Source organism: Chamaea fasciata, unplaced genomic scaffold (assembly GCF_029207755.1).
Source record: "Chamaea fasciata isolate MVZ Bird 193981 ecotype frontalis unplaced genomic scaffold, bChaFas1.0.hap1 SCAF_11, whole genome shotgun sequence".
In the NCBI taxonomy this organism is placed as follows: domain Eukaryota; kingdom Metazoa; phylum Chordata; class Aves; order Passeriformes; family Sylviidae; genus Chamaea; species Chamaea fasciata.
In genome coordinates, this window is record NW_027094096.1 from 12249229 (window position 1) to 12263837 (window position 14609).

General features: G+C 40.0%; 1 protein-coding gene across 1 annotated transcript in view; it reads right to left on the reverse strand.

Moving 5' to 3' along the window:
- Positions 1 to 11973: 11973 nt before the first annotated feature.
- The window catches only part of SLC9A9 (solute carrier family 9 member A9), a 174167-nt gene continuing 171531 nt past the window's right edge, over positions 11974 to 14609 (reverse strand). The window contains exons 15-16 of the mRNA XM_066193280.1: positions 13788 to 13893; positions 11974 to 13284 (exon numbers count right to left, since the gene is read on the reverse strand). Coding sequence (XP_066049377.1) covers positions 13066 to 13284; positions 13788 to 13893 — 325 coding nt within the window. The 3' untranslated portion in view covers positions 11974 to 13065. The remainder of the gene's footprint in view (positions 13285 to 13787; positions 13894 to 14609) is intronic.

Here is a 14609-nt window from a genome sequence, read left to right on the forward strand (position 1 = left end):
CAGGTTTTTGTTGGAGTAAATGAGACCCCTCAGATCAATCTAATGGTTGCTGGTTTGCACAGAATTGCTTCCAGCAAACACAATTTGTTGCTTTGTTGAGTAAGACTAGGTGAATTCAAGCTGTCAATTTCCTCATTAATATTTTGAGTGGGGTGGGGATTGGAGAAAATTAAAAGAGCCCCACAAAACCTGAACCACCACTCTCCCCTCTGAAGGCCAGGATTATATGACATGTCCTCTGTAATAGTGGTTCAGCCAGCAAGAAAACATGAGTGAATAAACCCAGTCTCAGAAATGTTCTCCTTTAACTGCTCTTACTAACATCCCAGCTGTGTAACAGCAGTGCCTAAGCCCCCTGTCCTCCTGCTCCTTGGAGCACTGACCTTGAGTTCATCTGCTTCAGCAGAAAAGATGATTCCAAAAGCTCTCAGAGCTTTGCCTCCCTGTACTGCAGCGTCTGAGTTCAGCTGAGGGCACGCACTGCCTTCCCCGTGGCTGGGTTGCTTGGCAGCACTGGCAAAGGAGGCCAGACACATGCACAGTGACATGTGCCTGGCATGCATGTCCTGGTAAACTTTCTAAGCTACATTCCCCAAAATACAGTGAAGAGGAGGCTCCATTTATGCATCTGATCCCCAGGTGCAAAGGAAGGTGGTGCTTTAGGGTGAAAGGCAGACAGGATCTTTTTGGTGTTATCCCCTTTAAGTTAAAAGTTCAGTTCAATGATCAGTCAAATTATTTGATGTTTGTCTTCTGAGTTTTTAAAGTTCTGAAGTCAAACTGGTGCCCTTCCTTCAAAAAGACCCCCTGTAAAATATAAAAATGCAAAGCAGGTTCCTAGTCAGAAGGATATATTCTCTCAGAAAAACCTATTGGCAATGCATTACAGAAATTGGCTGCACTGTTCAGATGCATGCACTGTTCTATTCTTCAGGTTGCTGTAAAACCTACTTTAGGTATTTGAATTCAAGCCACTGGTGCAAGACAGGAAAAAGCAGCACCAGAGGAAGGGAAACATTTACAGGGCAATGGCCACTGTGCATGGCAGGCCCCTTTCTTAACACGAGAATACTGCCTGCTGGAACTAAATTCTCAGGACTGAGGTTTTTACACATGATGATAAACCTGGAGCTGGGCTAATGTGCGGATTAAGATTTCAGCAGGCAGATCTGAAATTAAGATCACACTGGTTCCCCATAACCTTGTCCTAAGGTGAACCACACCTGTTTTTCTTACATCTGAGAATCAGGATGATTAGAACTTAGGTATTGCAGGGCTGTTGGGAAGGTTGCCAGCAGCATCTGTGTCATCAGCACTGGAAATACAGGTGGGAGGATGTGAGAGCTGCCTGGGTGTCCCAGCTGGGAGGGTTTCCCAGTGCTGGGCAGGCAGGGCTGCAGTCTGGGAGTGCTGCTGCTCCTTGTCTGGAGCCCTGTGCCCAGAGACTGCTCTCTGTGCCTTAGGGTGTGCAGTGTGACCTCCTCTGGCCTCCCTCAAACTGAATAACACTTCAGATTTTAAAAGCTCCTAATTGAACTAAGTAATTTTAAAAGACGGGGAAAAAAGGCAAGGTGAAAAAAAAGAGAAACTGATGCTTCTCAGTTACTTTTGTGCACTCAGCTTTCTTTAGAGCAACAATAAATTAGATTTTGTGGAGAAAAAAAAAGGGCACTTTTCTGCTGTTTGGTTTGAAAAAGATTTTTTTAATTTGTCCAAGAGAAACTTTGAAGAAAATGAAGTGTTTTCTTCTAAATGCAGAAGTCCTGATTTTATACTCACAGAAGTGATTTTACTGGGGGAAGAATTCATATACTTTGTCTCTTCAATAAAGTTTTTTTTTTATTTTTATAAACTTCGTTAGAGACATTCTTTTTTCCCCCAGAACTTTTCTTAAATAAAACACCAAACCAAAATAACTCTTAAACCCCACTTTGCAAATTCAGGGAATGTGCCAAGTTCTTCCAAATATGATTCCTGTTGTATAGGTGTCCTTTTGACATAAGGGTAGGTGACACTTGAAAATATCCTATTTCCCTGGAAGAGGGTAAAATGAATGTTTACCAAAAGGATAGCTTATATAAATGACTTTTTTATTTTTAGTAGAAATCTGCCAACTATGTGCAGCTGGGTGTTTAATTCATAGTGAATAATTTATGCAAGAAATTTCTCTTTTATGTATTCATAAACTGGAGTTAAGCCTGAAATTAAGATTACGTTAAAAAAAGAATTTGACAGATGCTTTTGCTTGTGATCATATTAATAGACAGTTGTCCTTCCTTTAACTAGTGTGAGTTTCCTGGTTTTGTTGTCTTGTTCCCATTTAAACCTCTGGGGGTTTTGAGGGCTTGTCATGGAAAAAGATTATTGCTGTGGGATGGAGTTTGTTTGGTTGAAGCTGACGGGGAGCCAGGAAAGAGAGGAAGTGAGCTGGTTTGAGAGTGCTGGAGTTCATGTGATAAATGGCATTCTTTACTATCCTGTCACTGGCTGGAGCAGAGAGATACTTCTCCTTTCTTATCTGGGAGGCCTTGTGCATGTCCTGCATCCCCAGAGGGGCTGTGGGCTATAGTGGTTGGGCTGGAAGCAGCCTAAAAACACGGTTAGCTAAGGTTCAAAGAGACATGTTGGTGTTTTATGATGGTTAATCCTAGGGGGGACAGAAATTTCTTCCATCTGAAGTATTTCCTCCTGTTCTGTACTAGAATAAAAGCCTAAAATTTCTTATGAGGACATTAAATAAGCATTGTTGTTTCATAACTGAATTATTTTAAGGTTTGCTTGTGAATTTGGGTATAGTATATGGGCAAATAGCATCACTCTATATTAATTTTTAATGCAGAACAATTAATAATAAATGGGCAAATTTTTAACCAAAACAATCAAAATGACTAGTGTTAGACTTCTGTTATTTGGAACCTTTGATGAAATCAGCGCAGTACTGTACAGTCTTTGATTTTGATGCAAAGGTCCTTTTTTGTTGAAAAACATCTGAGTGGTATTTTTGGCCAGTTCTACAGTAAGTGCCCTGCAAAAACAAGAGATGATTGAACCACGCCTGAGTCACTCTGAATTCCATAGCCTATGGACAGCACTGCAGTGGAACACCAAATGTATGATTGTCCAAGAAGAAATAACTATAGAAAATGAACCATCAGTGAGTGCCAAGACCAGAGTTCTCTGACTTTCTCCTGTCAACTCTTGCACTGACTTTGCCAGTTTTCTGCACTGTTGAGACAAGAAGGAATATTCTATCTGTAGTGGGGGACAAAAAACGACATGACTGATTCTGAGGGCAGGAGGGTTTATGGCTGCCTTCAAAGGGATGTTGCTTGCTGACCCTCCCCTTTTTAAACACACTGTTTTTCATGGGTCTCGAGGCAGATCTGGCCCTTCTAAAGAGGACAGGCAGGAGAAGCAGGCCCGTGAAGAACAGTTTGCCATCTTCAGGGAAGCATCAGCACAACACTGTGACAGCAGACACCAAGGATAAGTGCTGGGAATGAGGGATTTGTTTCTCCAGCCTTCGGGGTGGTGGCTTCTTGTCAAACCAGTTTACCTGGGAGTAAAGTGTGGAAATACAAGTCTTTGCAGGAGGAGATTGGGAAGGGCGTCTTTCTTGTCTGCCTGGAATGGCTGCTGCCCATGCAGATGTGGGCTGGCTCCTGCTTCCTTGGGAGCTTGCAGAGCAGGTCATCCTTTGAGAGGTTCTTCACCGAAGTCTGCTTAGGGAAGCTCCAATGCCTTACCCCCAGCAACTGATATCTATAACGTCTGGAAAACTGGGGCAGAGTTTGCTGAGGCATCATTTGTCGAGTAGGTGGAAATGGGTTGAAAAGTCAGGGATAGGGGCAGGAAGCTGTACTTTAAGGAAAGTAGATATTCATGGATTTTCTTCATTGGACTGTGGTTTGAAGGTGTTTAAAAATGTTGTAGCTGTAGCTTAGCTTGCTAATTATTCAGAGATTTTAATGTCTAGGTAATAAAAAAAAAGTCTATAAGAACTGTGTGTTGACAGGTGATGTATTAGTGAAGTTGACCAGTTTAATTAGAAAATCTTTTAAGTCATCTTAGTTTCAAAGATTTTGGGTCTTTACTTCATATTATGAAGATGTATGATGGTGAATTTCTGTAAACTGGAGAATTCTTTCACTGTGGCAAAAAGTGAAAGAATTAGACCTTCAATTCTCAACTTATGTCTGAAGGAGAAACCTCAGAGATGTTATTAATTATTTTCCCTGCATGCAGTATATTCCAGTATAAACTGCAGAGCTCATCTGTGTTTGTAGCTGCTTGTGAAGTGTATTTTCTTCATGTTTTCAGGATTTGGAAGAACAGATGGTGAAAGCTCTTCTAAATAAACTGAGTCCCAACCAGGGCTCTCTATATGCGTAAATCCTGGATGTTAAAACCACAAAGAATCCAGGAAGTTCAGGCACTGGTTAATGCTAACAATCTCTTCTCAAGCCTTGCACTATTGTGTCCTGAAATGATACCTTTTTGTATAGAAATTTCAGAAAAAATCCCCATCAGCTAAGGCTGTTCCTAGCACGAGGCCAAATCATACAGAAGGCATTTGCTGGAGCAGCCAAGGGAAAATAAACTGCAACACACTGGGATTTCACACAAATTGTGGCTCTGCTGAGAATTCACACAGACTGTTCCACACCACCTTGGCTGGGAGGCTGAACAAAAGATGAGGTCAACACTCCTCAGGCTTAGCCTGGTCCACCCCAGGTAGCCTTAAAAAAAAAAAAAAGAGGAAATTAAAAAAACCCCAAACCAAATCCAGCACCAATGGCCTGAAGGGGGTCAGTCCTGTTTCAGTTGCTAATTTATTCCTTACACAGAAGCTGAGTCACCTTGTGATAAAATCAGTTTCACTCCTGGAATAGGGAGCTTATTATGCCAATCAAAATAAGGTGTGTTTTATGCTGTATTTTTGTCATGGAGGCTCTGCTGGTAGCAGTGTGTGTTTTGGCACTTCTATGGGCTAATTTCAGTGCCACTTTAGGGCTGAAATAGGTTTCAGTGTGAGTTCTTCAGTATTCATTAGTTGCAAAAATTAGATTATTTAATAAGAAGCCCATGAATTTTAGGAGCTTAAGTTTAGATTCTCTTTCAAAAATTGTGTCTCAGTTTAACATGAAGCAAATCTTTGGACAGCCTTGGACTTGTGAAAAATGAATTTAGTAGTGAAGATGGATGGGGGTTATTATATACTGCTCCAACCTTTCCTCAATCAGGTTTCTGTAAGAAATGAAGGGGGAAGTGGCAAAGGGGAGGCTCTACTCTGTAAACAGCATCTGTATCTTCCCTACCCCAGTCCTCAAGGCTGGTGGAGTCTGATTTCATGGACTGCTTGCTGGCTCAGGTCACTCACCACAGTGGTTAGGCAGATTCAGGGATACAGAAATAACTTTCTAAGTAATCAGAAGACACTGACTGGTCTAGAAAAAATCTGGAAAGTCCTAAAGGCAAAATTTTTTCTGCAGGGGATTTCCTTACTTCCATTGCATGCTGTGTTGAGCACGTGTTTATAACAAAAGCACCTAGTAGATGTTTGAGGTGGTTCAGATGCAACCATGATGCAACCATTACTAAATCTTTTGAGGAGCCACATGATGTAAATTATAAGCTCTGGCTATTTTTAGGGGTATCAATGTATCTCTGTTTTTCTCTAATATACCTTGTTAACTAGGCTCTAAATAGTTTCAGCTGTCTGTGGAATAAACCAGATTTCCTCAGACTTGATTAAGTTGGGAGATAAATCAAGTTTATAAGCTTTTAAAATTATTATTACTTCATGCAAATGCATTCAGGCTTTGTTTTTGACTGTATCTTTATAGTATACACTAAGTGTGTCACTAAGTGTGTCATTTAGGATATTGCATGAGCAGAAAGGAATAGTACAAATTACTTTTATAGTTCTGTGCACAGAAGGTGAATGTTTCTGTAAAATAGCCATAAGAGTTCTATTCCTCGTGAAGTTCAGCTGGAATACCTGGCTTTGGTTACAAACATGTGCCAATAGCGCTCCTTAGGTATATGTGGTTTTCTTAGGTGAAAGTTAATTTTTGGATACTGTGGTTTACAGTTACCCTCCCAGAGCACCTGAACTACACTAAGAATTGGGGAATCTGTATCCATGTACCTGACTTTTTACTGAAATTCTCTTCCAGTGCTTGCAAACTTCAGTTCAGGGATAGACCACTGTAGTTTTCCTGTGAACCAGGTCAGTGTGAAAGCCTGTCAGGTGATGGCAAATGGGGGAGCTCATGCAGAGGGGAAGGATGCTTGTTCTGAGTCAAACATGGGGAGTTTGAGGGTTCCTACCAGATCTCCATTACTGGTGTTTAGGCCTGCAAATATCAGGGGCTTGGTGGTTGTAGACAGATTCTTGCAGTAAACAAAACAGTTAAGAAACAGAGCAGCGTTTTCTTATTTTTTTGCTTGGGCCTGATGGTTCATTCAACAGAAAGTGGAGCACTTGTCTCAAGTGTCCACTTCACACTAGCTTTCATCAGAAAAGGTGCTCCAGTCACTTCTCTAATCAGCAGTGGCAGCAGTACTCACTGAATACCAGCAGGAAAACGTGCCTGGACCACGAAAGAGCAGGAGAGCAGCACCACATTCCCTGCTCTGCCAGTTGGAAACGTCTGCTTGGTTTGCTGCAGTTAAACGTGAGCTCTCCCATGGGATGGGTGAGGGAACTGTCCCTCCTGGAGCTGCCCCAGGCTGTGGGAATATGTGCAAAGGGTGAAAAGAGAGGGTTTGGATTTAGGATGTGTGTTGGTGCTCTTGCCTGTGTGCCGGCCCCTCCCTGGAGCAGTGCAATTCTGTGCTCCCAAGCCTTTGAGGGATATCCTCACTGTGGGATAAAACCATGCAGACAGAGTGCTCATATGATGTTGCTGCCTGGCGCTGAAAACCTCATGTCAGCCTCACTGGGAATGGTTCTGGAGCTTTTCATAAGGATTTTTCCTCCTCTTGGTTCCTGTAGTTAAAAATACATGAGCTCTTGCTCTCAGTATCTGTAGTGATAGAGAACAGCCTAAAGGATATTGTGATGTGTTTGACCCCCTGATTTTGAGCACGATCACTACTTGGGGTAGAAGTTACGTAGTTCATGCAATCTTGCATCACATTAGTTTCTTTTTAAAGAACTATTTAAAATTGTGCTGGGTGTGGACATCATGCAGGGGGAGAATAGGACTTCATGATTTTGTTAGCTCAAGGGATGGGAAAAGTAAAGTTTTCATCTTAAAGGTAAAGCAGGGAAGGTGTAAGAGACAACTGGGAGAAGAAAATGAATGGCTGGTGAAGGAGGGAGAGATGAAATAAGAGAACTGAAGAACTTACATCTTTAGTAATTTTTCCACCTTTCTGCAAATATAAGGCTTGTGTTGCTTTTATTGCTTTCCAGCAGTGCTGTTGGAGGATTTGCCTTTCAGCTTTGGTCCTTTTTCTTAATTTTCTTTAAATTTGGTCAGTTTTCAGCTGGTAGCTCTTCCTGCCTTTAAGTCTGTGGAATGCCTAAGGTTTGCAATATAGTAGTGTCAGGGCTATCTATGGCTCAGTAAAGTTTTTGGCAGTGTTCTTTGAGATAATCCTTAGTTTCTCACTCTGCTTAATTTGGGTTTTACCCTGAAGTTGCTATGAATATCTTTCTGATCTTTTCCAATTTGAATCTCCTTGGCACTGCTTCTTTCCATCCTTGCATCACCTTTCCTTTCTTCATCATTCATTTATTCGTGTAGTTTCTCTTTCATATTTTCATTTCCAGTCAGGCATGTATTCTAAAGTTACTTTACCTCTGGAATAAGAAATCTCATTATGCTTATGGGATATTATCCTGTTTCAATTCACTTATATATAACTTGTCCTAGGCTTGCATGATGTCTAATGTCGTGGCATAAGATTATTTCTTTCAGTGTTTAGCTTGTTGAGTGTAAGGCTCCATCTAGTCTCAAGTCCTTATTCAATAAAGTACCTGTATTTTTTTATGTCCATCTGCTTTTGCTGTAGCACACCAGAAGCAGACAGCTTTGTGGTAAACAATGATGTAGAACAGTAGCTGGAAAACACTCCTGGATATTCTCTACTGGCTTCCTGCATCAGAATTGCAAGCTCTGCTGGGTCCTCAGAAGGATGATTAATTTGACATACTCAGATTTGGGAGCCTCTGAGCCCTGAAACAATATTTGTTCTTCCATACCTCAGATATGATTTTTATAGAGTAATAATGTTGACCAATAACACTGAATTAGTTGGGGAAAATGTAGCTTCTGCTCTGATACTGGTGGGGTAAAAAAAAAAGGTTTATTTCTTTGGTTTATTTGGGCTGGTGTGGGAGGAAGCCAGTGTGGTTGTTTACACTGGGAAAGCTGGAAGGATTGGAATTCCAGTTTCCTTTCTGGAAACAGAAAGCCTGTGGGTTTTTCCTGCAGAATTCCATGGAGTATGAGACAGTCTTGGCTGGTGGCTTTTCTAGCACTGCAGCTGTAGTGGGCCCATGCTGGTGCTGCCAAGGAGCTGTCAGGAGCAGAGCCAAAGCTGGAGATGGACCCCTGACACACCTTGGGGTAACCACAGGAAAATCTCTTTTTCACAGAGGAAAGACAAACCTGGGCCATAGATTGGCACCATGGACCTGACTGGCATTGCTTTGGTTTTTGAAGAATTAGTCTGCATTTTTAACCACGTGCCAGGATGTCCAGTAGGCAGTTTTAGACTGGAAGAGTGACTTGCACCATAAGGCTGTTGAAGGGGATATTCAGCTGGCTGATGCCCATCACTGCACTAGGCTGTCTTATTCTTTTAATCACTTGAAAGGCATGTATAAAGAGAGAGAAAATTACTATATTGGCAAAATTTTCTTTTGTACTGTTCAGAAACTTGCACTCTACTATGTGATCATGATGTAAAAAAATGCATAGGTTACCAAGAGCAAAACCCTCAAAACACCAATAAACCAGTATTCAAGGAAACATGTTTTGTCTGACTCTCCTGAACAGTAGTATCTACCACAAAAAGTAATTGCTGAGCCCAAGGAAGGGCAGGGTTTCATGATCTGAAAATTGTTAGGTATTGGGACCAAGGCTGTGGGATAAATTCATATTTGCTTAGAAAATTTGGGTCAACAGGAGAACTTTCAAGTTCTGAGAGTTTCTAAAATAAACTTTTGATGATTCCTTTACAGTTCACTAAGCAGAACTCATGTCTGTTGGGATTATATTGCCAGAGATGAGCTTCCTTGTATTAAGTTATTTAAAATGCTCAGAACTGGTTTGCTTTAGGATGTCAATAAAGGCTATTTTCCACTTTTCTAGGAGGAAAAACAGTAGGGGAAAAACAATGTTGTGTCTAGAATTATAGAATCACAAAATATGCTGAGTTGGAAGTAGTGTTTTCCAATCTCTGCCGTGGCTCTCAGGATATTGTCTTGGTTCTCTGAAGTTTATAGTTAATATTTCTATTGTAAGAATTCTCAGTCTCTGTGAAAACAAAGAATTTCAAAAGCACACGTGTAATGCTCATGTGCATCTAAAATACAGGTCTGATTATTGCTGCATTTATGTTGTACCCAAATGTTCACAGCACTCAGGGTGTTGCAGGGCTCATATTTCTTGATGGCTGATAGCAAAATACAGAGGAAGAAAGGAAAGAGACCAGCTCAGCAAGGCACTTGAATAAGTTGCTAGGTGAAAAGGATGTGAAGAGCTCTCAGGGCTTCAAGGCAATTAGTTTCCTGGCAGAAGTTATACACAGGGTTCACCAGTTGGAGATAGCCCTAATGTCGTTACTATTGAAAGGTTTCAGCTTTTAACACAGCAATACAGGTGTTTACTTCCAATAGCCCCTGTTTTCAGTGAGGTTACCAAATATTGCACGTCTCTGAAAGTCATCATAGTGATCTGATATTTTCAGTAGAGTGTCTTTTTGGACTGGCTGTGCTCTAGAGCCAGGATTTGTTCCACTGCTTTCAAACTTAGCAAAATACCCTTCATACTTCTGTATAAAATGTCAGTTATTTTGAAACCTGAAAGGTTTAGCAGTATTCCAGATTTCCACCTTGCCTCCCATTTTGGCCCTCATTCTGAATATGCAGTCACTATATTTTTGACAATATATATTACATTTCATTTTCCAAGTAGTGTTTTATTAGATTTTCAGGTAGAAGGAATAGATTCACATTTATCATGAGTGACTTGCACATTCAGTCAAACACTGTGTGATATTGAGTAGTTTAAATCTCCAGTGTATAAACTGTAAATTAACATTAAAGGCCTCTCTTAACATTCATTACTCTGTTTAAACAGTCATGCAGAATTACTAGTTGTCAGTAATTTTTTCTTGAATACAAATATGTCATTTGTTCTAATGTTATTGTAACTCTCTTGAGCTGTGTGTCATGAAAAGAGTGTCTTAAAATAGGGAAATGGTGAGTGTAATGGGCAACTGAGACTTTTATTGCCAGTTAGCAGGAGCTTCAGGCTTGCTTGCAGCTCATATTGCTAATTTTCCTAAAAGCCAATGATACTTTGGTTGCTGAGCATGATCCCAGATGATAAATGCCCTTCCTGCTGGGACCACTGATTCAGCCTCTTTGGTAGTGTTAACATAAAAATCTGACCTGTGAAGATGTGAAGTTGATGATGATTTTTCTGTCATAAGGGATGACTTTCCTTACCAAGTAAAGCAGCCTTTAAGGCATAGGGATAGAACAGTGTGTAAAGTATTTGTTGCAGACTTTTTTTATAGATAGAGAGTTTCAGACCCCAGAGCTCTCCATTTATCATTGTACAAATGTGAGAAAACTGGACATAGGCACAATAAATAAATCAGCAAGTCCCTGTACAGTATGCTTCAGGATGCATTTCAGAGTAGAATCTAAGAGAAAAACTATTGAAGAGCTTGTAATTTCCAGTTCATGTCACAGTTGTGAAAAACAGCTTTGCATCTTCATTATACTATAGCACTTTATTGATTTCTAGTATAATTTAGGGACTGGAACCCATGCTTCCCAAGAAACTTAGTAAGCCTGGTGACACACCCTCAATACTTGCAAAGACTGAAACCAGAAAAGGCTACTGAAGTCAGGACAGTGTTAGCACCCATCCCAAGAGCTTCTTGCTGTGTTGCCACATCTTCACCACACTCCAGTGTCTCTCTGCCTGCTTCTTTCTCTGTTCTCTGCTGTCTCTCAGTACTTGGCCACAAAACCTTTCCTCCTTACCCATTCTCCAGCCCTTCTTGCAAGCTGCTGCACATCTTTTCCCAGCCCATGCAGCTAAACAAAGCAAAACATGGAGCTGGAAATGCAATAGTTCTTCTAAGAACTTGTTATCATGCCTGAGTATTATTTGTTTTAAACCACATGGGGATTAAGGCCCTTTGAAGATCTTTGATTAGAGTTTAGGACAAAATAAAATGCCAGTTTAAGCTTCTGATCTTTTGTAACATCACATACAACTCCATTGTGTTCAAATTTATGCTTAAAATGGCTGTTCTAGAGTCACATATGACCAGAAATTAGTTACACTGGAAAAGAATGATTAAAACTTGATTATATTTGTATTTTAGATTTTATTTGTGGTGAAATAAAGACCTGTCCATCTTTGGGACTATTAATAGAGACAGTTTGATTTTTATTTTTCTAGATCACAAATTTCTTCTTGCCCATTGTCTTTGTATACTAAGAATGATCTTCCTTAAAAACTCCTGATGTTTTGACTTTCTTAGTAGGAACATGATCATGCAGTTAGTTGAAACTTACGCTGTGAGGAAAGGCACATGCTCTAACAACAGAAGCCTGGCCCTGTCCCTGGTTTTGCACTGCTTAGCTGCTGTGTGCCAAAGCTGGTCTGTACTAGTGCTTGATAGTATATGGCAGCCAGCTGTAAGTATGGCTGAGCAGTTGGTTATCCATTTACTGTGTTTATACAGAACAATGAACACTTTGATACCGCTCTCTTGTTTGTTTTTTTTTTTTTTTTTTTTTTTTTTTTTTTTTTTTTTTTTTTTTTTTTCTTTTCTATCTAACCACCACAGTCCTAATTTCTAGTGTAACACTGAGTGCCCATCATAAGCAGAGACAGACAAATTTATCCTTGGAGCAGATAGTCTGAAGATATAACTGCTTTGCAGAAATATTTGATTAGAAACAACTCTTCTTGAACAGTAACAAAAAGAAACATTTGAGTTCTTAAATCAAAGTATACGTTTAGAATGATCTTTCAAAACAAGAAAACCTTTCCTCCATTTAAGCTTTGTGCGTTGCCAAGCTGTAAGGACAAATGCCTTGTGGAATTGCTGCTGAGTTTAAATAGTGGTTGTGCCCATTCAGTGCTGCCATGAGGGGCATTTGTTACTGATTTCATACACCTCGATGTCTCCTATTATCAGTGTTCAGTTTGTGGCAGCCTAGTGAAACCCTCTGTGGACCAGGCTATAAGGTGCATTTAGAAAGCAAATATTTGGCTGGTGTCAGGAAAAATCTGTACTGTGAGCATGAAGGAGTTTTATCTATCGAGAATGAGCTGCTGCAATGCATGTTTTAAGCATTTTTAGATTGCATACTCCTTGGACAAGGAATCTTCTGCTTCTTCCTTATAAATGTAAAAGCTACTGAGTAGTTATGTGTGGATCTTGTCAGGACCGGTTGTAGAAAAGAGCTGTCATCATGTAAGCATCAATGTTAGGAAGCTATTTCTCTCCATTTCAACTTATTGAACACTATAAGCAATATTCAAAGGCCTGTGTATGTGTAAGGGGCACAGTACAGTCAAGTGCTGAGACAAAACATTTTTGTAATGGAACAGTGGGCTGGTACTGCCCTATGTCTTTATACTAAAAACCGCTACAGTCATAAAACCTGCATACAGTTGTAGATATACAGATATGATAGCAAATTCCTTTCCTGGGAGAAGCAGGCATTTAGTTGCTGAAATCTAAATTTTCTTTGATTTTTGTGCTTAGTACATTTTTTTCTGACCTCTTGTTCACATAACAGGATCTTTTGTTTCTTTGTTTTAGTCTTCTTTCTTGTGATTAACATTACACTGCTCATGCCAATGAATTCTGTGGTTGACCTGCAGTGTGTTGAAGCTGGAGTTTGTATCCTCCTAGACCTAGGTCTCCTTCCTGTATATCTTCCTTTCCTGTAGCCTGGATGGAGCCTGTGCTGTCCTGTGCTGGCACTGGCATGTGAGCAGACGAGTCATAGTTTTCGGTCAATTCATCATTATTGATGATATAAACTGTGTCACCATCCTTCAGTGGATCCTGCATTCAAACAAAGAAAAAGATCTGTGGAAGAGAGACTCCTGAGGGAGATTTTTGTTAAAGCCTAAATCAACAACAACTCTGATGCAATTTCACTTTCATTTTATTTCATTACTTGCTTATTTTCTCAGGTGTTCATTTACCATCTTGTTGATTAAAGCCAATAGTTGCTTACCATGTTCTGCCCTCAAGCAGCATTGAGAAACATAACCTACCCTTCAGATGTTTTAGATAATTTCATTGCTTAAATATTGCTGATGGGTAGCCAATACTTTCAGCATCTGGATAAATTATTTAGAATATATCACTCACATTTGAAGCTCATAGTATTTAGTGGCCATTCATGAAAGTGTACCTTGCTCTTCTTCACAGCAGAAGAAATTGTATAATTCTTAGAATTAAAAGTAAAAAGTTTTAGAGAAGGGACTCTACTGAAGTGTTCAATCTAAAGTGGCAGGTTTTGGCTAACACCTTGAACACAATTAACCAGACTGGGTACTTACCCCATATGCTCTGGGGCTGGTCAGAAGCCTGGCAACGGGGTTGCACCATTCAGGTAACGTTGATGTGAGAGGTGGCCCAGTGTGGGTTAAGAGAGGCTTTAGATATCTGTGAGCTTTGTTAAAGGATATTTGCATAGAGATACTGGTGGTAACATGCTGCTCTATTACACTAAGAAATTTCATTTTAAAGCATGACAAAATCATCTAACTAAATGGAAATATAGAAAATACTATCTCTTCACCTTCCTTCCCCAATAAGGGTAAAGCAGGAAAAAAACAAGCTAAAACCTCCCCCAAAACCCAAACCATTTGATGTTCAAAACCTATCTTGAAAGGGTATCAGAATGGCCGAAGGGAATGTTGTGGGACACATAACGCAGCAGAAACTGAAACACAGGCAGTGTATGCTAGACTGTCTCCCGTGCAAAATGCATAAGAAATCACATTTGGAGCAAGAAGTAGAAGAGTAAACAGGACAATTTAAGATGCCATTCTATCAGCTAATTTATATAAGAACAGTAGCAAAAGTTTTCTTGAACACATGTATTTAACCGTTTGGAAAAATCAATGCATTTCTTCAACAGACAAAGTATATTTCATCAAATATTAAATTCCTTTTTTCGCGGGGAGTGTACGTAAGTTGCTCTCTGTAATACTACAGCATTCAATGCATTTCTTTTCCACTTCATATATCAACTCTTCTTTATACAAAATTATGTAACTTAGGAACAGGCTTTATGCTATTGTATCATACCTGTCTTTCCAATCTTTTCATCCAGAAGCACTTTATTGAGATAAAAGAAAAACCTGCTCATCTTGAGC